Raw genomic sequence first — 22,220 nt, forward strand, 5'->3', positions numbered from 1 at the left:
CTGAGTGATGCATATTTGCTGCTGACACTGATCACAGGTGCTGGGATTGAAGCCAATTCATCCTAAACTCATGGTTGTGACTGCATTGTGTGGAACGATGTGTAAAGAGATGAGTGTAAATGCTTCAAAAACACACCTGATTAGCAAACACCAAGGGTTTGTGATAAGTTTCAGTTTGAAAGAGTACTTTAGAATGCCTTAGAATCCCTGGCCCCCTGTTAAGAGTAACAAAATACCAATCATGTCTTTGGTTGCTATTATCTTCACTTCAAGAAAGTAATTCAAAGCAGGATAATATCAACTAAAAAAATAAAAGGATTGCTTGCAATATTGTACAGCTTGTACAAATTATAAGCAAACCCTGGGCAGATACAAGGTGGTCAGAGAAGGGAGTGAGCACAACATGGCTGTGTGTGTTTGCTAAGTGCTAAGATTCAAGTTCTCTAACTCTTAGAAAACCATCTAGAAAGATTTTAGGGTCTCTAATTTCTCTTTTTAAAAAAATCAAAATCCTCCCTGGAGAGGTAAGGCAGAGAGTAGCCAACAGACCCACCACCTGGGGAAGGGGTCACTAGGCTGGGACAGCAGTTGCAGGGAAAATCATTCTGTGTGCGATGGACACGATGGTTGCAAGAGTGCAGGTGTTTTCCAATGATGCTTCCAATAATGAGACTCCTACCCCTAGAGGAGAGACATCTGAAACGTGGTTATGAAGCATCACCACGAACTGCGGTCATTGCAGTACTGGAAATGCTAAGCCGACTGGCCTCCCTCCAGCCCTCTGTGGCTCCACCACTTACTACTCACCCTTCTGCTCCCCTCACTCCAGCTACTCTGGCCTCCTGGATGTTCTCCTCCAACCTGGGCCTTTTCCTGCGTTCTCTCTGCCTGGAATGCCCTTCCTGGACAGACATCAGTGTGGCCCATTCCCATGCCCCCTTCAGCCCTTTACTCAAACAGCACCTTCTCAGCAAGCTCTTCTCTACCTAAAATCACCACCTCAGCCTCAGCCCTGCCTTCTGCACTTACCACTGTCTGACATATGACGTATTTTACTTACTTTGTTGTCTGTCTCCACTGGATAATCTCCATTAGGCAAGGCATAAAGTCCTGTTTAGTGTTGTGACCTCAGTACCAAAAAGTGTCTGGCATACAGTAGGCAGTTAACAAACACTCCTCGAAAGCATCAAAGAGCAAGTGAATGTTGATGGAATAAATGACAAGGGGACCAGGCCTGGAGCACTACCGCTTTCACAGCAAACAGTGCTGCAGTGGCTGTGGCCGGGCATCTGAATATAGGGCTGTGGAGCCCAGTGACAACCAGAGAATGGGCACATTAGCAGACAAACAAACAAAACAAGCAACAACAACAACAAAAAACACATACACAGAAAGTTGTGAATAGGTGTCTTCAATTGTGGTCAGAGGGCAGCAGCAGGCTCAGACCTAGGCAGCTTGGACCTCGGCACAGGTCTGTCCTGCAAGGAAGCAGGAGGGCAGACGGCTCTGTGCAGGGTGTGCTGTCCCAGATAACGGTCTAAACAAGTTCAGCCTGCTCTGTGCGTCTCTCAAGTGGGGCATGTGGCAAAGGAGGTGAAGGGGGGTTGTCGGTCACTCCCCTCTACACCTAATTACTCCTTGGTGCTCTTCACAAAACAGAGAAATTCCATGAGAGCAAAAGAACCAGGAATATTCTTATTTGGGGATAGGGAAACCATGCCACGATTTTATACAAGGGACCTGATGTAAAGCTCAAAGTACAAAATAGTCAAAATACAGTGTCTGTTCCTGTGAAACTTACCCTCTGGTTGGGGATACAAGACAGACAGGTAAGAAAAAAACTGGTGGCATTTTTCTAAGAAAGGGTCCCTGAGAGTCAAAGAGGGCTAAGGGGTTTTTCCAGGAGGCTGGGGAACATTCAGGTTGGAACACAGAATTTCTTTGCAGTCTTATGTTTTATCTTTTTAAGCAAAATTTATAAATCTGAATTAAATAATTGCTTAATTACTTACCAGTAAACTTACTTGGGGGCTTCCCTGGTGGTTCAGACAGTAAAGAAGCTGCCTGCAATGCAGGGGACCTGGGTTCGATCCCTGGGTTGGGAAGATCCCCTGGAGAAGGGGATGGCTACCCACTCCAGTATTCTTGCCTGGAGAACTCCATGGACAGAGGAGCCTGGTTGGGTACATTCCATGGGGTTGCAAAGAGTTGGACACAACCGAGTGACTAACACACACACAAACATACCTAGTTTTGTTTCCCACAACTTCAAGACAAACTGATACTCCACCAAATGTACCAAGAAGACTGTGACTTCAGATTCTCCTTGGCATTGTGAGCCTCAGGTAGGTAAGTATTAGCTGTTTAGTTGTACCAGACTCTGTGACCCCATGGACTGCAGCCTGCCAGGCTCCTCTGTCCATGGAATTCTCCAGGCAAGAATACTGGAGTGGGTAGCCATTCCCTTTTCTAGGGAGCTTTCCAACCTAGCAATCAAACCCAGGTCTCCTGCATTGCAGGCAGATTCTTTTACCATCTGAGCCGCCAGGGAAGCCTGTGACCCCCAAGGGTATCACCCTTATTGGTAAATGTGGAATTTGGACATCACAAAAAACATCATCTTATACCAAAATGTATGACAGATTTAACAATTGTTGCAGCTGTTCAGAAAAGGGCAAAATATTTGGAAAGACTATAATAAGTCTTACCCAATAATACTATAAACATTATTCAAACTGCTGCCAGTGATATAAACTATATAACAGCCATTTTTTTGGTCTCAGTTACACTATTTTTTTTAAATGAGGAAACAAGACATTTCAAAAACAAACATATATGTATTTTTAATTATAAATGTAAAGCAAATATGCAGTAATGCCAGAAATAAACTATTCTTGACTCTGGGCTCTTTTCAAAAGATACAAGATTTTTTCAAAAGATACAAGATACACAGATAAATCACATTCATACCTTACAAATGTTAAATAGAAAACAATTTAAATTCATAATGAACAATGAATTTTTTCAGTAGCCTGAAATTTTACTCATCCTATAATTTCATGAGTGAAAAAAAGAGCTAATCTAGTACCTTAATATTATCATTTATGCATTACTCAAAAGTACAAACACCCTGAAGACAGAGTTTCACACTTATTATACGTATTATAAAAACATTGAGATATTTATCAGGCATAACAAATATAATGAAAACTATATGTTAGGATACGTTTCACAAACACAAGTTCAACATTTCTCTTTGGTTTAGAAAACATGAGAGGTAGGTTCAAATAAAGTAAATGCCTACTATGTCACCAGATTTTCATTAAAATGTTGACAATTTATGACAGAAATTGCTAGAAATCAAACTTGAGTTTAAGAATTACACTGAAAAGTGATAAGAATAATTTCAACTACTAAATAGTTGTCTAAGTCCTAATCACACAAATCAGAAAAGACAGTTGATTATAAACATGGCTTCAGTAAAATAAAATCATGCTCTCGCTCCATTTTAAGTTTTCTAAATCAAAACATGTTCCTAAAACTGGGGGCGAGAGAAAATATGAATGTACTTGTTTATAAACCAGGCCTTTCATTTCATTATAGGCCCCAAATATGCAGAATTAATATATACTATTTTTAATACATACTATTCTGCTAGGTTTGCACTGCCCAAGTTGAGAATTGCAGGGTCAAATAAATGGTGAGAGGGTAAAGAGAATGCCATTCACCCATGATCAACCTATTTCATGTAATTAAGAAATTTCAGATAACCAGGAATGGCCTCCAGAAGCCTTCTTGGTGAAAACAGGAGTTTGATTCAAGTAGGAGACAAAGGACAAACAGAAGAGAGGTGCTCTTTAGAGACTGATATAAGTAAAGGAGTTTTGTTTCCTGATGCTTTTCAAAACAATGATAATAAACAATCTCTCAAATAAGTTGCCTTGTGTGGGCAATTTACCAGTGATATGCTAATAATCAGTGTGTGGTCCTGAAAACCAAACAATAGTACAAGCAAAATGGAGAAGTGGTCACTGAAATAAATATTATTTTGTCACTCCTCCTTACACAAAAATTATATGAGTGGACTAGGGTATTCACATGCCTTGAAATTCTGCCATTTAACGTTCATTCTTATTCTGCTTAAAGAAAGAATATAAATTCTATACCTATTTGGCTGCTGTAAGGTATGTTTTCATGCAATGATTCTCCATTAATGATCCTACAAGGAAATTTTAAGAAATTCAAAATATATCAGCAATTTAAGTTTCCAAGTTTCCTGATCATTTTGTTTTTAAGAAAATGATATTTAAGTATAAAGGAACAGGCATAAACTTGAGCCAACCAAAATAAAGATGAAAGATTTAAAATTCTAGCACACAAATTTAGTTCAAGCAAGTACATTTCTTCAGATTTAGGATTCTGGGCAGAGATTGTAGAAAGAACTAATAAGAAAAGATAAACTATAATTTTGTGGCCTTCTCAAGATTGTATGAGCTTATCAAAACTATGATTTTTTATATATTTCTGAATATATAAAATTGAGTCCAAATGTCTGAAATTATCATTAATATGCTCTTCCTTTTCGTGAAAAAAATAAATAAAGCTTCTTTTTGCCATAGATTTGTTTCAATTCTAGGAGAAAATGTCACTCTGGAGACAGTTGAAAGTTTCAGTAATCATGCTAAAGCAAAAAATTCAACATGTCATTTCTGAGTTATTCCTAGAGTTTGTTTCATATTTTCATAAACCACATAACTGATGCCTACAGCAGGGAGCACCTTCATAAAGTTTGGGGTGATGCCTCTGTAAAGTCCTGGTAGTCCTTCTTTAGAAATTATTCGTCGAAAGAGCCCAACCATGTTCAGCTGTGGGCTTGTTTCTATCATGGCTAGAAAATTTAAAAAAAAAGAAAAGAAATCAGGCTAATTTAATATTCACACACTTTATTATGACTATATGCAATTATGATTCAGAATGATACTCTAGAATACAATAAACAGATAAAATTTATTCCAAGGGCCCTCAAAAAGTGTCCCTTTATATATTTCTCCCTGGATAGCACCTAAGAGTGAGTGCTCTGGTAAGAATAACAATGGTACTATCACTTTGTGTTAGATGTTGGGTTAATTACTTGATATACCAATCCTCCAAGGTAAGAGTTATTATATCCATTTAGTAAGTAAGGAATCTTAGAAAGATAGAGAAACTTGTCTCAACACACTTAGCCAGCAAGTAGGAGAGCTGACAGCTGATGGTCTTTCTCCTCTGTAAATGGAATGAAAACTGTACAGTGTTGTAAGAATCAGTAACAGCTATGTAAATCAGCTGGCATTTGTCAAATTCTCAGTAAATGGAGGCTAGAGTTTTTATTATTATAGGACCTAACACTTTTGAACTGTGATTCCTCCCCACTGTGACACTGTCTCCTTGGCTTTGATTACACCATGCCTTCTGGATCTCCTGTCATCTAATTGTTCTCTTTGTTCACAATTTGCTGACTAGAATCCGCCTGCTAATCCAGGAGATGCAAGAGATGCAGGTTTGATCCTGGGTTGGGAAGAATCCCCCTGGAGAAGGAAATGGCAACTCACTCCAGTATTCTCGCCTAGAGAATCCCATGGACAGAGGAGTCTGGTGTCCGTCCATGGTGTCACAAAGAATCAGATACGACCAAGCACACACGCATGAATGCATTGCATTGCTATATTAAATAGCATGAATTCTGTGCCTCTCTTTTCATCTCATCCCTGGCCTATCTCATCCACTATCATTTCTTTAAACAGTACGCCCTGAACATCCACACCTCTATCCGCAATCTCTCTTCCAAGTACCAACCACACATCCCCCAACCAAGCAGTCAATCATTAATTAACCAGCATTTCCAATGCAGATGATTTGTAAATACAATGTAAGGAGTGGACTACATGGCACATTCCCATTCTACTTTTTGGAACTTTCTGGAGTTTGGGAGTTTTTCCCCTGAGTATTTTCAATCCACGGTAGGTTGAATCCTCAGATGCAGAGCCCACGAATGGGGACAGCCAACTGTACTCTTAAAACATGCATTCTCAACATAAGCATGAAAATCTTACTCTATTTGTGCAGAAACCACAGACACACATTCAGTATATGCATAGTGTATCTGTGCTATTAAGATTTCATGAAAAAGAACTGATTTAGAAAAGAATTTCTAAAAAGCTTCCCTAGGGAGGCAATAACGTAAAAAAACGGTTAAGAAATATTATCTTAAAACCACACTCTGCTGTCTTAGTGGAACTTGAGAGTTCCAGAAGCACGTTATTGACGCCATACTTTTAAAGCAGTGTCCTGCTTTCATTCAAAACTCACCTTGAGCCTGCATGCGTGTTCTCACCAAAGCCAAGGGGTAGCTGGCCAGCTGACCACAGGTACTGGATAAGGCACCACAACCCAGCAACACCATGACTCCAGGGTTCACAGAGTCTTTGGCAAAATTATCTAGCCAATGAGACTTTAGGAGCTGCCAGAGAAACAGAAAAGAAAAATAATAAACAGCTACTTACAACTGCTTGCACTCAACAGGGACATTCCCACAGCAGCTCTCATCCTGGCAGAATCAGCAGGCTACACTTCTGCAACGCTGGGCAACCTGTTCCCAGGAGCAGCAGCTACTGCAGAGGCAGCAGTTCTGTAGAGAGGCAAGGAAGCCACCAGGGATTCAAAACACCAACAACTTGCACTGGGTGCTCCCTTCCTTCTGAGTAAATGTGAGGATCAATCGCATACCAATGTAGGATCTAAACAATATTTCCTACAGTATCAATGAAAATAACATAATACTATGAAGTACATCTGATTTTTACTTTACATATATGTTATTTCATTCAGTTCTTCTACAAAAGCTCTACAAAAGGTGGAGCTATTCTTCTGATTTTAGAAATGAGACTCAGTGGAGTGTTTTTTAAACAAGGGTGTAGAATCAAGTGTACTGATCCCCAGGCCACACTTTTTCCCTGTTATCCTGGCTCCCTGTACTTCCATGAGCGGGCCATAATTGAGAGAAACTATATAAAATATACATGCTAAATTACTTTTTAAATAAAACTATCTTAATTTTTAAAATATATGCTAATATATGGGAGAAATCATACACTACTTAAAATATTTTAATGAAAAATTTATTTGCATACTTGGACCTCACAATTATATAAGAGACCTCACAATTATATATACAAAGAGCTTTATATATTTGGGAGCAAAAATTACATTTAAGTGTTTATTTAATATTCACTTAGTACTATAATATATGACAATAAATAGAGTCATGAAGGCTAAAGATAATCATGTCTGAACTGCAGAAATAAAAGAAGTGATTAACTAGAAACTAATCAACTGTTTACACTGTGAAGACTAGAACAGGAGGAAAACAGGGAGGAAAACATACTCTTGGAACAATTAAAGTTCCATAAAATATATATGATCTTGCAGTCCTCTCTGTTTATTCCATAATCCATTTTCTTCTCATGCTAAGGGCCATTATCATTACCTATCTCTCAGGTCATGCTATATTTTTAAACTTTTTTACTTATTTATTTTTATTTCTTTCTGTCTGTCTCTCCTTCTTCATTAGCTCTGTACCCCTCAAAATTTTATCTCCTTATGAAGATTCTCTGGCAACATCAGGGTCATAACAGGGTCCTGATTCAATAGGACTAGTATCTTTATAAAAAGAAAACACCAGAAAATTCACTCACTCATTCTCTCCCTCTGGGAACATGGCAAGAAGACAGCAGTCCGCAAGCCAGTTAGACAGCCTCCCCACAAACCAAATCAGCCAGAACCTTGATCTTAGATTTCTAGCCTCCAGAACTGTGAAAAAGTAATTTCTGTTGTTTAACCCACCCAGTCTCTGGCATTTTTTTGTTTTGGTTTTTGGGTTTTCTGTGTGTGTGGTTTTTTTTTTTTTTTGGCCATCCCATACAGCTTGTGAGATCTTAGTTCCCCAATCAGGGATTGAACCTGGGGCCCTGGGCAGTGAGAGCGCAGAGTCGCAACCACTGGACCACCTCAGAATTCTTAGTATCTAGTATTTTGTTATGGCAGTCCAAACAAACTAGCACACTACCCAAAGCAATCTACATATTCAATGCAATCACTATTCAAATTTCAATCATACTGTTTGAAGAAATAAAAAAGAAAAATTCTAAAACCCAAATGGAATCTCAAGGGTCCCCAGCTAGCCAAAATAACCTTGAAAAAGAACAAAGTTGGAGGCCTCACACTTCCTGATTTCAATATATACTACAAAGCAACAGTAATCAAAATAGTGCCATGCTGGCATAAAGATGAATACATAGATCAATAGAACCCAGAAATAACTTCTCTTCTCAAATGGGAAAACTGGATATCCACAAGCAGAAAAATAAAGTTGGACCCTTCTCTTACAATATACACAAAAAACTAACTCAAAATAAATTAAAGGTCTAAACATAAGACATAATAGTATACAATTCCTAGGAGAAAACTCAGGATAATTAAAGCTTTAGGACATTGGATTTGGCAACAATTTCTTGGATATGATACTAAAAGCACAGGCAACAAAAGCAAAAATAGATAAATGGATTTCATCAACTTAAAAACTTCTGCACAGCAAAGGAAATGAGAGAGAAAAAAAGGCAACCTACGGAATGGGAGAATATATTTGCAAACCATATATCTGCTAAGTAGTTAATATCCGAAATATATAAAGAACTTCTAAAACTAAACAACAACAATTTTAAAAACCTAATTAAAAACTGGGCAAAAGACTTGAATAGACATTTCTCCAAAAAAATAAATAGATGGACAACAAGCATATTAAAAGATCCTCAACATCACTCATCATCAGAGAAATGCAGGTCAAAAGCACAATGAGATATTGTTTCACAACTGTTGGGACGGATACTATCAAAAAAACCAGAAACTAACAAATATTAGTGAGGATGTAGAAAAGTATACTGTTAATGGGAATGAAAAAGGGTACAGTGGCCACAGGACTGGAAAAGGTCAGTTTTCATTCCAATACCAAAGAATGGCAATGCCAAAGAATGTTCAAACTACTGCACAATTGCACTCATCTCACATGCTAGCAAAGTAATGCTCAAAATTCGCCAAGCTAGTCTTCAACAGTACATGAACCAAGAAAATCCCAATGTACAAGCTGGATTTAGAAAAGGCAGAGGAACCAGAGATCAAATTGCCAACATCCATTGGATCATCAAAAAGCAAGATAATTCCAGAAAAACATCCATTTCTGCTTCATTGACTATGGTAATGCCTTTGACTGTGTGAATCACAACAAACTGTGGAAAATTCTTCAAGAGATGGGAATATCAGACTACCTTAACTGCTTCCTGAGAAATCTATATGCAGGTCAAGAAGCAACAGTTAGAACTGGACATGGAACAATGGACTGGTTCCAAATTGGGAAAGGAGTACACCAAGGCTGTATATTGTCAACCTGCTTATTTAACTTATATGCAGAGTGCATCATGTGACCTGCTGGGTTGGATGAAGCACAAGCTGGAATCAAGATTGCTCGGAGGAGTAGCAATAACCTCAGATATGCAGATGACACCACCCTTATGGCTGAAAGCGAAGAGGAACTAAAGAGCCTCTCGATGAAGGTGAAAGAGGAGAGTGAAAAAGCTGGCTTAAAACTCAACATTCTAAAAACTAAGATCATGGTATCTGGTCCCATCACTTCATGGCAAATAGATGGGGAAACAGTGGAAGCAGTGACAGACTTTATTTTCTTGGGCTCCAAAATCACTGAAGATGGTGAGTGTAGCCATGAAATTAAAAGATGCTTGCTCCTTGGAAGAAAAGCTTTGACCAACCTAGACAGCATATTGAAAAGGAGAGATATTACTTTGCTGACAAAGGTCCATCTAGTCAAAGCTATGGTTTTTCCAGTAGTCATGTATGGATGTGAGAGTTGGACCACTAAGAAAGCTGAGCGTGAAAGAATTGGTACTTTTGAATTGTGGTATTTTGAACTCTTGAGAATCCCCTGGAGTGCAAGGAGATCCAACCAGTCAATTTAAGGAAATCAGTCCTAAATATTCATTGGAAGGACTGATGCTGAAGCTGAAACTCCAATACTTTGGCCACCTGATGCAAATAACTGACTCATTGGAAAGGACTCGTATTCTGGGAAAGATTGAAGGCAGGAGAAGGGGATAACAAAGGATGAGATTGTTGGATGGCATCACCGACTCTATGGAAATGAGTTTGGGCAAGCTCCAGGAGTTGCTGATGGACAGGGAAGCCTGGTGTGCTGCAGTTCATGGGGTCCCAAAGAGTCAGACAAGACTGAGTGACTGAACTGACAAAAAGCTTAACATGGAATTACTACATGACCCAGCAATTCTACTGGTAGGTATACACCCAAACAAACTGAAATCGGGGACTTGAAGAAATATTTGTATCCCTTTTTCTCAAAAGGGGAAATTATCCTTGAAATTAATTCAACCCCTCAACAATGAGCGGCATTCCAAGCTCCTCAGCCTTGTCAGCAGTTTTTGCCCTTAAGACAAGCTCAGAAGGTAACAAAAACTTGAAACTCAAAGAAGTCCCTGAGAGACTTGGCAAAATCCACAACCCACATTGGGCAGATTCATCTGAGTCCCCCAATTCAAATTCAGATAGACCATGGTAAGCCTGTTCCTAACATCAAACAATGTCCTTTAAGTCCTGAGGCCTTAGCAAGAATTCAACCAATCGTACATGAATATAAGACATAAGACCTCATAGTTCCCTGCACTAGCCTCTGTAATATACCCATTCTCCCTATTAAGAAATCCCACAAAGAATGGAGATTTGCCCAAGATTTGAGAGCTATTCATAACACTGTCATTAATTGCTATCCAGTTGCCCTTGACTTTCATGCTCTTTTAATGGCAATTCCTACAGAGAGTAGTTTTTCATCATAATTGATCTCTGTAGCACCTTTTTCAGCATCTCTGTGGATTGTGAAAGTCAAATGTTATGTGCTTTCATGTGGGAAGGACAATACACCTGGACATGTCAGAAGTCTGGACTGAAAGCCCTACTTTTTACAGATACTAAAAGCAGATTTAGCATCTGTCATTTTCCATAAGTGCCCACTCTTTGCAATATGTTGATGACCTTCTCTTCTTATCTTCCAAGGAAGCAAGTGAGCAAGTCAGCATCATCTCCTCAAGCTGGTTAGCAACTGAAGGTCATGAAGGTCTCCAAAGAGAAATTACAACTTGTTCAAACATAGGTCAAATACCTAGGACACCCAACCTCAGATTAAGGGCTCCTTTTAGACCCTACTAGGATTTAAAGTGTGTTAAATTTCCCACAGCCACAGACCAAAAGACAACTTTAAAACATCTGGAGCGGGCGGTCCTAAGATGGCAGAGGAATAGGATAGGGAGACCACTCTCCTCCACAAATTCATCGAAAGATGATTTGAACACTGAGCAAATTCCACAAAAAAACTTCTGAATGCTGGCGGAGGACACTAGACATCCAGAAAGGCAGCCCATTCTCTTCAAAAGATGGTAGGACAAAATATAAAAGATAAAGTGAAAGTGACATCGCTCAATCATGTCTGACTCTTTGGGACCCCATGGACACAAGGCTCCTCCATCCATGGGACTTTCTAGGCAAGAGTACTGGAGTGGGTTGCCATTTCCTTCTCCAGGGAATCTTCCCGACCCAGGGATTGAACCCAGGTTTCCTGCACTGGAGACAGATGCTTTACTGTCTGAGCCACCAGGGAAGTCCATAAAAGATAAGAAGAGAGACAAAAGAGTTAGGGACAGAGACCTGACCTGGGGAGGGAGTTGTGAAGGAGGAGAAGTTTCCAAACACCAGGAAACCCTCTCACTGGTGGGTCTGTGGGGAATTTTGGAATCTCAGAGGGCAACATAAATGGGAAGAAAAAAAAAAAGCCACAGGTTACGTACCTAACCACAACTCCCAGCAGAGAAGTAGCTCAGACGCTCACAATCACCAGCAGCAAATGGGGGCTGAACAGGGAGGCGCAGGCTGCACTGCTTAGGGTAAGGACCAGGCCTGAATGCCCTGAGGACAATCTGAGGGAGCTAATGTGAGATAGCAACCCAAACTGTGGGATAGCCAGAAAGAGAGAGAAAAGAGAGAAAGAGAGAATTTTCCCATGAAAAGCTCTAACCTAAGGCACTGCCGGACTGGCTCACAGAACAAAGAGCTGAGTGAATATCAGAGGACAGCTAGCCAGGTGTGGACCAGCCCATCCCATGCTGGAGGCAGAGAGGCAGGCAGGTGACACCCAAAGCCAGAAGGTGAGGGGCAATCTCAGTCCCAGGGACAGCATCCTCTATCAAACTGCGATCAGGCTCCCAGTTGCTAACCAAGTCTTCCTGGGATCCTGGATGGTTGATATCTGCCAGGAGGGCCACAGCCAGAGATCAGCTCCCCAGAGGAGACACACAGCACACCTGAGATGATGCCCCCACTGCACACCCAAGAAACCACGCAGCTGGGACTGGGGAGGTGATAAGATGCACCCCCCACCTGGGGAGAGTGTGCTCGCCAAGCACCTGGTCACCTGAGCTGGTTGCACCTGGGAAGGGCACAAAACTCAGGCCCAACCAAGTCTGTGCCTTTGTGGAGTACCCAAGAACCTGAACCTGAGCGGCTTAGACCTGGGAAGTGCACGCAACCCAGGGCCTGCTTTAGATAGTTCCCCTGCAGAGCAACCTGGAACCTGAGCAGTGTAGACTGGGAAAGCACGCACACCATGAGCAGGGGCCAACCCAGTGTGACCCAGACACTGAGAGCACTCCTCACACATGCCAGTGATATTTGTTTGCAGTATTTCTCCCTCCCAACAGCACAACTGAACAAGTGAGCCTAAATAAGTGACCACCTTCGCCACCTTGTGTCAGGGTGAAAATCAGACACTGTAGGAAGCCAAAATAAACAAAGAGGGAACCGCTTTGGAAGTGACAGGTGCAACAGATTAAAACTCTGTAGTTAGCACCGACTACATTGGAAAGGGCCTATAGACCTGGAGAAGAAATATAACCTGGAACAAGGAACTATCTGAAACTGAACTGACCCCACACTGCCCTCAACAGCTCCAGAGAAATTCCTAGATATATTTTATTATTATCATTAAAAATTTTAATTTTTGAGATCATTATTACTCCTTTAATTTTCACTTTTATAACCTACTATTACCTTGCAAAAAAAGACCCTATTTTAAAGCAAATTTCATTTTTAATAATTTTTGTGATTTTGCTGTTTTTTTAATATTATATTTTTGAGAGTCTAACCTCTACTCTAGATTTTTAATCATTGCTTTTTGGTATTGGTTATCAATTTTGTACCTTTAAGAATCCAGTCTTCAGTACCCATTTTTACTTAGGAGTGTGATTACTGGCTTAATTGTCCTCTCCCCCTTTTGACTGTGTTTTCTCCCCCAGGTCATCTCTATCTCCTCCCTCCCCCTTCTCTTCTCTACCCAACTCTATGAATCTCTTTGGGTATTCTGGGCTGTGGAGAACACTTAGAAAACTGATTATGGGCTAGATCTGTCTCTCTCCTTTTGATTCCCCCTGTTCTCCTCCTGGCCACCTCTATCTCCTTCCTCCTTCTCTTCTCTACGTAACTCTGTGAACCTCTCTGAGTGTTCCAGACTGTGGAGAACACATAGGGAATTGATTAATGACTAGCTTGCTGTCTCCCCTTTTGATTCCCCCTCTTCTCCTTCAGATCACCTCTATCTCCCTTCTTCCTCTTCTCTTCTCCATGTAACTCTGTGAACCTTTCTGGGTGTACCTCACTGTGGAGAATTTTTTCTCAATTAACCTAGATGTTTTATCATCAGTGCATTATGGATAGAGAAGTCTTGAGGCTACTGTAAGAATAAGATTGAAAACCAGAGGCTGGAGGCTTAAATCCAAAGCTTTAGAATACCAGAAAACTCCTGACTCCAGGGAACATTAATTGACAAGAGCTCATCCAAAAGCCTCCATACCTACATTGAAACCAAGCTCCACCCAAGAGCCAACAAGTTTCAGAGCAAGACATACCAAGCTAATTCTGCAATAATGCAGGAACATAACCCTAAGCATTAAAATACAGGGGGCCAAAAGTCACACCGAACCCACAGACACCTCAAAACTCACTACTGGACACTTCATTGCACTCCAGAGAAAAGCAATCCAGCTCCACCCACCAGAACACTGACTCAAGCTTCCCTAACCAGGAAACCTTGACAAGCCACTCGTCCTACCCCACCCACAGGGAGGAACCTCCACAATAAAGAGGAACCACAAACTTCCAGCATTCAGAAAGGCCACCCCAAACACAGCAATCTAAACAAGATGAAAAGGCAGAGAAATATTCAGCAGGTAAAAGAACAGATAAATGCCCACCAAACCAAACAAAAGAGGAGGAGATAGGGAGTTTAAATGTAAAAAAATTCAGAATAATGATAGTAAAAATGATCCAAAATCTTGAAAACAAAATGGATTTACAGATAAATAGTCTGGAGACAAGAATTGAGAAGACGCAAGAAATGTTCAAAAAGGACCTAGAAGTAATAAAAAAAGAGTCAATGAATAATGCAATAAATGAGATCAAAAACACTCTGGAGGGGACCAACAGTAGAATAACAGAGGTAGAAGATAGGATAAGTGAGGTGGAAGATAGAATGGTGGAAATAAATGAAGCAGAGAGGAAAAAAGAGTTAAAAGAAATGAGGACAACCTCAGAGACCTCTGGGACAATGTTAAATGCCTCAACATGTGAATAACAGGAGTCCCAGAAGACAAAAAGAAAGGCCATGAGAAAATACTTGAGGAGATAATAGTTGAAAACTTCCCTAAAATGGGGAAGGAAATAGCCACCCAAGTCCAAGAAACCCAGAGAGTCCCAAATAGGATAAACTCTAGGCAAAACACCCCAAGACATGTATTAATCAAATTAACAAAGATCAAACACAAAGAACAAATATTAAAAGCAGCAAGGGAAAAACAGCAAATAACACACAAGAGGATTCCCACAAGGATAACAGCTGATCTTTCAATAGAAATTCTTCAGGCCAGAAGGAAATGGCATGACATATTTAAAGTGATGAAAGAGAAAAACCTACAACCCAGATTACTGTACCCAGCAAGGATCTCATTCAAATATGAAGGAGAAATCAAAAGCTTTACAGACAAGCAAAAGCTGAGAGAATTCAGCACAACTAAGCCAGCTCTTCAACAAACGGTAAAGGATCTTCTCTAGACAGGAAACACAGAAAAGGTGTATAAAATCGAACCCCAAATAACAAAGTAAATGGCAATGGGATCACAGTTATCAATAATTACCTTAAATGTAAATGGGTTGAATGCTCCAACCAAAAGAAAAAGACTGGCTGAATGGATACAAAAACAAGACGCCTATATATGCTGTCTACAAGAGACCCACCTCAAACGTAGGGACACATACAGACTGAAAGTGAAGGGCTGGAAAAACATATTTCATGAAAATGGAGACCAAAAGAAAGCAGGATTAGCAATACTCAGATAAAATAAACTTTGAAATAAAGGCTGTGACAGGAGACAAAGAAAGATCAATCCAAGAAAAGGATACAACAATTATAAATATGTAAGCACCCAACATAGAAGCACTGCAATATGTAAGGCAATGCTAACAAGCATGAAAGGGGAAATTAACAATAACACAATAATAGTGGGAGACTTTAACACCCCACTCACACCTATGGATACATCAACTAAACAGAAAATTAACAAGGAAACACAAACTTTACATGATACAATGAACCAGTTAGACCTAATTGATATCTATAGGCCATTTCACCCTAAAACAATGAATTTGACGTTTTTCTCAAGTGCATACAGAACCTTCTCCAGGGTAGATCACATCCTGGGCCATAAATCTAGCCTTGGTAAATTCAAAAAAACTGAAATAATTCCAAGCATTTTTTCTGATCACAATGCTGTAAGATTAGATGTCAACTACAAGAAAAAAATTATTAAAAATACAAACATATGGAGGCTAAACAACACCCTTCTGAAAAACCAACAAATCACAGAAGAAATCAAAATATGCATAGAAATGAATGACAATGAAAACACAACAACCCAAAACCTATAGGATTTAGTGAAAGCAGTGCTAAGGGGAAGGTTCATAGCAATACAAGCTTACCTTAAGAAACAAGAGAAAAACCAAATAAATAGCCTAACTCTACACTAAAGCAACTATAAAAGGAAGAAATGAAGAACCCCAGGGTTAACAGAAGGAAAGAAATCATAAAAATTAGAGCAGAAATAAATGAAAAAGAAACAAAGGAGACCATAGCAAAAATCAACAAAGTTAAAAGCTGGTTCTTTGAGAAGATAAATAAAAGAGACAAACCATTAGCCAGACTCATCAAGAAACAAAGGGAGAAGAATCAAATCAACAAAATTAGAAATGAAAACACAGAAATCACAACAGACAACACAGAAATACAAAGGATCATAAAAGACTACTATCAGCAACTATATGTCAATAAAATGGACAACTTGGAAGAAATGGACAAATTCTTAGAAAAGTATAACTTTCCAAAACTGAACCAGGAAGAAATAGAAAATTTTAACAGACCCATCACAAGCATGGAAATTGAAACTAATCAGAAATCTTCCAGCAAACAAAGCTCAGGACCAGATGGCTTCATAGCTGAATTCTACCAAAAATTTAGAGAAGAGCTAACACCTATCCTACTCAAACTCTTCCAGAAAATTGCAGAGAAAGGTAAACTCCCAAACTCATTCTATGAGGCCACCATCACCCTAATACCAAAACCTTACAAAGATGCCACATAAAAAGAAAACTACGGGCCAATATCACTGGTGAACACAGATGCAGAAATCCTTAACAAAATTCTAGCAAACAAAATCCAACAACATATTAAAAAGATCATACATCATGACCAAGTGAGCTTTATCCCAGGGATGCAAGGATTCTTTAACATCCACAAATCAATCAACGTAATACACCACATTAACAAACTGAAAGATAAAAACCATGTGAGTATCTCAATAGATGCAGAGAAAGCCTTTGACAAAATTCAACATCCATTTATGATAAAAACCCTCCAGAAAGCAGGCATAGAAGGAACATACCTCAACATAATAAAAGCCATATATGATAAACCCACAGGAAACATTATCCTCAATGGTAAAAAATTGAAAGCATTTCCCTAAAATCAGGAACAAGACAAGGGTGCCCACTCTCACCACTACTATTCAACATAGTTTTGGAAGTTTTTGCCACAGCAATCAGAGAAGAAAAAGAAATAAAAGGAATCCAGACTGGAAAAGAAGCAAAACTCTCACTGTTTGCAGATGACATGATCCTCCACATGGCAAACCCTGAAGACTCCACCAGAAAATTACTAGAGCTCATCAGTGAATATAGCAAAGTTGCAGGGTATAAAAGTAACACACAGAAATCCCTTGTATTCCTATACACTAACAATGAAAAAACAGAAAGAAAAATTAAGGAAACAATTCCATTCACCATTGCAACGAAAAGAATAAAATACCCAGGAATAAATCTACCTAAAGAAACAAAAGATCTATATATAGAAAACTATAAAACACTGATGAAAGAAATCAAAGAGGACAGAAATAGATGGAGAAATATACCATGTTCATGGATTGGAAGAATCAATATAGTGAAAATGAATATACTACCCAAAGAAATTTATAGATTCAATGCAGTCCCTATCAAGCTATCAATGGTATTTTTCACAGAACTAGGACAAATAATTTCACATTTGTATGGAAATACAAAAATTCTCGAAAAGCCAAATCAATCTTGAGAAAGAATGGAACTGGAAGAATCAACCTGCCTGACTTCAGACTATACTACAAAGCTACAGTCATCAAAACAGTATGGTACTGGCACAAAGACAGAAATATAGAACAATGGAACAAAAAATAGAAAGCCCAGAGATAAATCCACACACCTATGGACATCTTATCTTTGACAAAGGAGCCAAGAATATACAATGGACAAAAGACAATCTCTTTAACAAGTGGTGCTGGGAAAACTGGTCAACCACTTGTAAAAGAATGAAACTAGAACACTTTCTAACACCATACACAAAAATGAACTCAAAATGGATTAAAGATCTAAATGTAAGACCAGAAACTATAAAACTCTTAGAGGAAAACATAGGGAAAACACTCTCTGATATAAATCACAGCAGGATCCTCTATGACCACCTCCCAGAGTAAGGGCAGTAAAAGCAAAAATAAACAAATGGGACCTAATTAAACTTAAAAGCTTTTTCACAACGAAGGAAGCTATAAGCAAGGTGAAAAGATAGCCTTCAGAATGGAGAAAATAATAGCAAACAAGCAACTGACAACAAATTAATCTCAAAAATATACAAGCAACTCCTACGCTCACTTCCAGAAAGATAAACGACCCAATCAAAAAATGGGCCAAGGAACTAAACAGACATTTCTCCAAAGAAGACATACAGATGGCTAACAAGCACATGAAAAGACGTTTGACATCACTCATTATCAGAGAAATGCAAATCAAAACCACAATGAGGTAACATCTCATGCCAGTCAGAATGGCTGCTCTCAAAAAGTCTACAAACAATAAATGCTGGAGAAGGTGCGGAGAAAAAGGAACCCTTTTACACTGTTGGTGAGAATGCAAACTAGTACAGCCACTATGGAGAACAGTGTGGAAATTCCTTAAAAAACTGGAAATAGAACTGCCATATGACCCAGCAATCCTACTGCTGGGCATACACACTCAGGAAACCATAATTGAAAGAGACACGTGTACCCCAATGTTCATCACAGCACTATTTACAATAGCCAGGACACAGAAGCAACCTAGAAGTCCATCAGCAGACAAATGGATAAGAAAGCTGTGGTACATATCGCAATGGAATATTACTCAGACATTAAAAAGAATGCATTTGAATCAGTTCTGATGAAGTGGGTGAAACTGGAGACTATTATACAGAGTGAAGTAAGTCAGAAAGAAAAACACCAATACAGTACACTAACACATATATATGGAAGTTAGAAAGATGGTAACAATAACCCTATATGTGAGACAGCAAGAGACACAGATGTAAAGAACAGTCTTTTGGACTCTGTGGGAGAGGGTGAGGGTGAGATGATTTGAAAGAATAGCGTTGAAACATGTATATTATCATATGTGAAACAGACTGCCAGTCCAGGCTTGATGCATGAAACAGGGTGCTTGGGGCTGGTGCACTGGGATGACCCTGAGGGATGGGATGGGGAGGGAGGTGTGAGGGGGTTCAGGATGGGGGACACATGTACACCCATGGCTGATTCATGTCAATGTATGGCCAAATGCACCACAATATTGTAAAGTAACTAGCCTTCAATCAAAATAAATTAATTAATTTAAAAAATAAAGTCCACCAGCCTAAAATAAATAAATAAAACATCTTGAGCTGACCAAACACTTCTGGTTGCCCAGCCTCTTTATTCACTGCTCAAAGCTCAAAGACAAGATCCTTTAGAGTAGGAAGAAGACATCTTTATGGCTCCAGAACCTGAGAAGTGGAGTTTGTTGTCTCCTGCTTTAGGACATTCTAATTATCAGCTTCCCCTTTTCTACCTCATGTTCAAGAGCAGAGAAATGCATTAGGATTGCTTACCCAAAGGCACAGAAGTCAACACCAATCCCTTGGCTATGACACTCAACATTTGGACCTGTGGCCAGAGGTCTGCCTCCATGCATAACAGCTATTTCAGAAGCAGCAGCCCTTACAACATAACTGAGAAAATGGTTACAGTCTCTCCACTTATCATCTATGTTCCCCCATGCAACAGGAGGCTTGCTCAATTCTCATCACACTCAATACCTTTCTGCAAGCCGTCTTACCCCATATGAAATATCATTACTAACTTGTGACATAACCCTTTCCTGCTACAACAAGCTCAACCTTGCAACTCTTCTCCCTTTACATAGTGGCAAAACTACTCATTACTGTCTGATCCTAACTGGTCAGTTATCAACCCTTAGCAGTGACTTACAACTTCCTTATGAGTCACCAAATCTGCCCAAGAGTCATTTGCTGAATATCTCCCTGTTGCTCAAATGTGGTCTAACCCTATGACACTGACTCTCTGAAATAAGCATTGGAGATTAAAAATTCTCCACAACAAGGAACATGATTTTATGGCACAGGTCCATCCCAGAGATATGGGACAAAGTAAACCTCTTAACTGTTTGGCAATGCTTTTAGAGAATGATCTTGATCCAAAGGGCGATATGTGAAATAAAATGGAGTCATTTATGCCAAGGGCTTTTAAAATGAAGCCAAAAGGCCATTCAAGAGTTAGACCTTATGTACATCTCACCAGGTGGAACCATGAACTTAAGAACTGGGCCACACCACAGATAGTCCAAGGACTCTGCAAGAACACTGACAACTTGTCACAGTAACGAATTCTTATCTCCCTCCAGTGATAGCCTTAGCCATCAATCATGTTTAGCCAACTAAATTCTGCCTTCAGCTCCCTCTAAAATTCTTTGTAATGAAAACCTCCCTTCTTTGCCATTAAAAACCCCTTTTACTCCCTCGCAGGCAATGTTGATATTGCTACCCAAATCTGGGTGCACTGAATTGCAATTCTTTGATCCCAAATAAATGATTTGTGTTTGATTATTTCCTGCTAGGTTTCTTCAGGCTGGCAAGTACAAAGAATAAATCTGTGCTACTCACACATCAGTCTCTTGGCTTTATCAAAATGAAATTTTTACAAACCAAAGAAAATGTGCCATTTTTGCTTATTATCTCTCTCTTTAAAAGCCCTAGTATCATCTTCCAAGCTGAACAACTACATCTGTAATAATTTTTTTAAAGTATAACTAATTTACAATGTTGTGTTAGCTTCAGGTATACAGCAAAGTGATTCAGTTATACAGTCTTTTTTTTTCAGATTCTTTTCCATTATAGGTTATTACAAGACATCGAATATAGTTTCCTGTGTTATACAGTAGCTCAGTGGTAAAGAATTCACCTGCCAATGCAGGAGGCACAGGTTTGATCCCTGGATTGGGAAGATCCCCTGGAGAAGGAAGTGGCAACCCATTCCAGTGTTCTTGCCTGGGAAATCCCATGGGCAGAGGAGCCTGGCAGGCTAAAGTCCACTGGGTCGCAAACAGTCAGACACTACTTAGCAACTAAACAAAACAAGGTCCATCCATCTTGCTGCAAATGACATTATTTCATTTTTTATGGCTGAGTTTCCACTGTGTATAAATACATATTCTTTATCCATTCATCTGTTGATGGACCCTAGGTAGCTTCCATGTCTTGGCTAAATAGTGCTGATATGAACACTGAGGTGCATGTATCTTTTCAAATTAAAGTTTTCTCTGGATACACACCCAGGAATGGAACTGCAGAAGCATATGGTAGCTGTATTTTTAGTTTTTTTAAGGAACTTTCATACTGTTTTCCATAATGGTTGTACCAACTAACATTCCTACCAACAATGTACAAGGATTCCCTTTTTTCCACACTGTGTCCAGCATTTGTTATTTTTAGACTTCTTAATGATGGCCAACTGACTGCTGTAAGGTGATGCTTCACTGTAGCTTTGATCAGCACTTTCCCGATAATTAGTTATATTGAGTATATTTTCATGTGCCTGTTGGCCATCTATATGTCTTCTTGGGAGAATCATTTGTTTAGGCGTTTTGCTGATTTTGTGATCGGGTTGTTTCTTGATATTAAGCTGTTTGTGAATTTTGGAAATTAACCCCTCACTGGTAGCACTGTTTGCAAATATTCTATCCTAGTCTACATGTAGTCTTTTCATGTTGTTTATGGCTTCCTTTGTTGTGCAAAAGCTTTTTAAGTTTAATTAGGCTCATTTGTTTTTGTTTTTATTTCCTTTACTCTAGGAGATGGGTCCAAAAAAATATTTCTGTGATTTATGTTGAAGAGTTCTTCTGCCTATGTTTTCCTCTAGGAGTTTTATGGTATCCAGCCTTAGCACTTTAATCTATTTTTATTTTATTTTTGTATATGGTATTAGAGAATTAAACAACTATATCTGAATATGAGTCTATTATCTTCATTAATAAAAATAATTAACAGGGAAATCTAACACAAAAGATCACAGGCATATGGGGTCTCAGAAAGATCAAAGAATATACCCTTGAATTTACTT

The 22,220-nt window shown here is 39.2% G+C and overlaps 1 protein-coding gene across 1 annotated transcript in view; it reads right to left on the reverse strand.

Moving 5' to 3' along the window:
- Positions 1-2,817: 2,817 nt before the first annotated feature.
- SLC25A24 (solute carrier family 25 member 24) overlaps positions 2,818-22,220 on the reverse strand; it is a 58,760-nt gene continuing 39,357 nt past the window's right edge. Inside the window, exons 9-10 of the mRNA XM_015092151.3 lie at positions 6,349-6,499; positions 2,818-4,888 (exon numbers count right to left, since the gene is read on the reverse strand). Of these exons, the coding sequence (XP_014947637.2) occupies positions 4,704-4,888; positions 6,349-6,499 (336 nt within the window). The 3' untranslated portion in view covers positions 2,818-4,703. The remainder of the gene's footprint in view (positions 4,889-6,348; positions 6,500-22,220) is intronic.

The sequence above is a fragment of the Ovis aries genome, chromosome 1, assembly GCF_016772045.2.
Source record: "Ovis aries strain OAR_USU_Benz2616 breed Rambouillet chromosome 1, ARS-UI_Ramb_v3.0, whole genome shotgun sequence".
Lineage (NCBI taxonomy): Eukaryota > Metazoa > Chordata > Mammalia > Artiodactyla > Bovidae > Ovis > Ovis aries.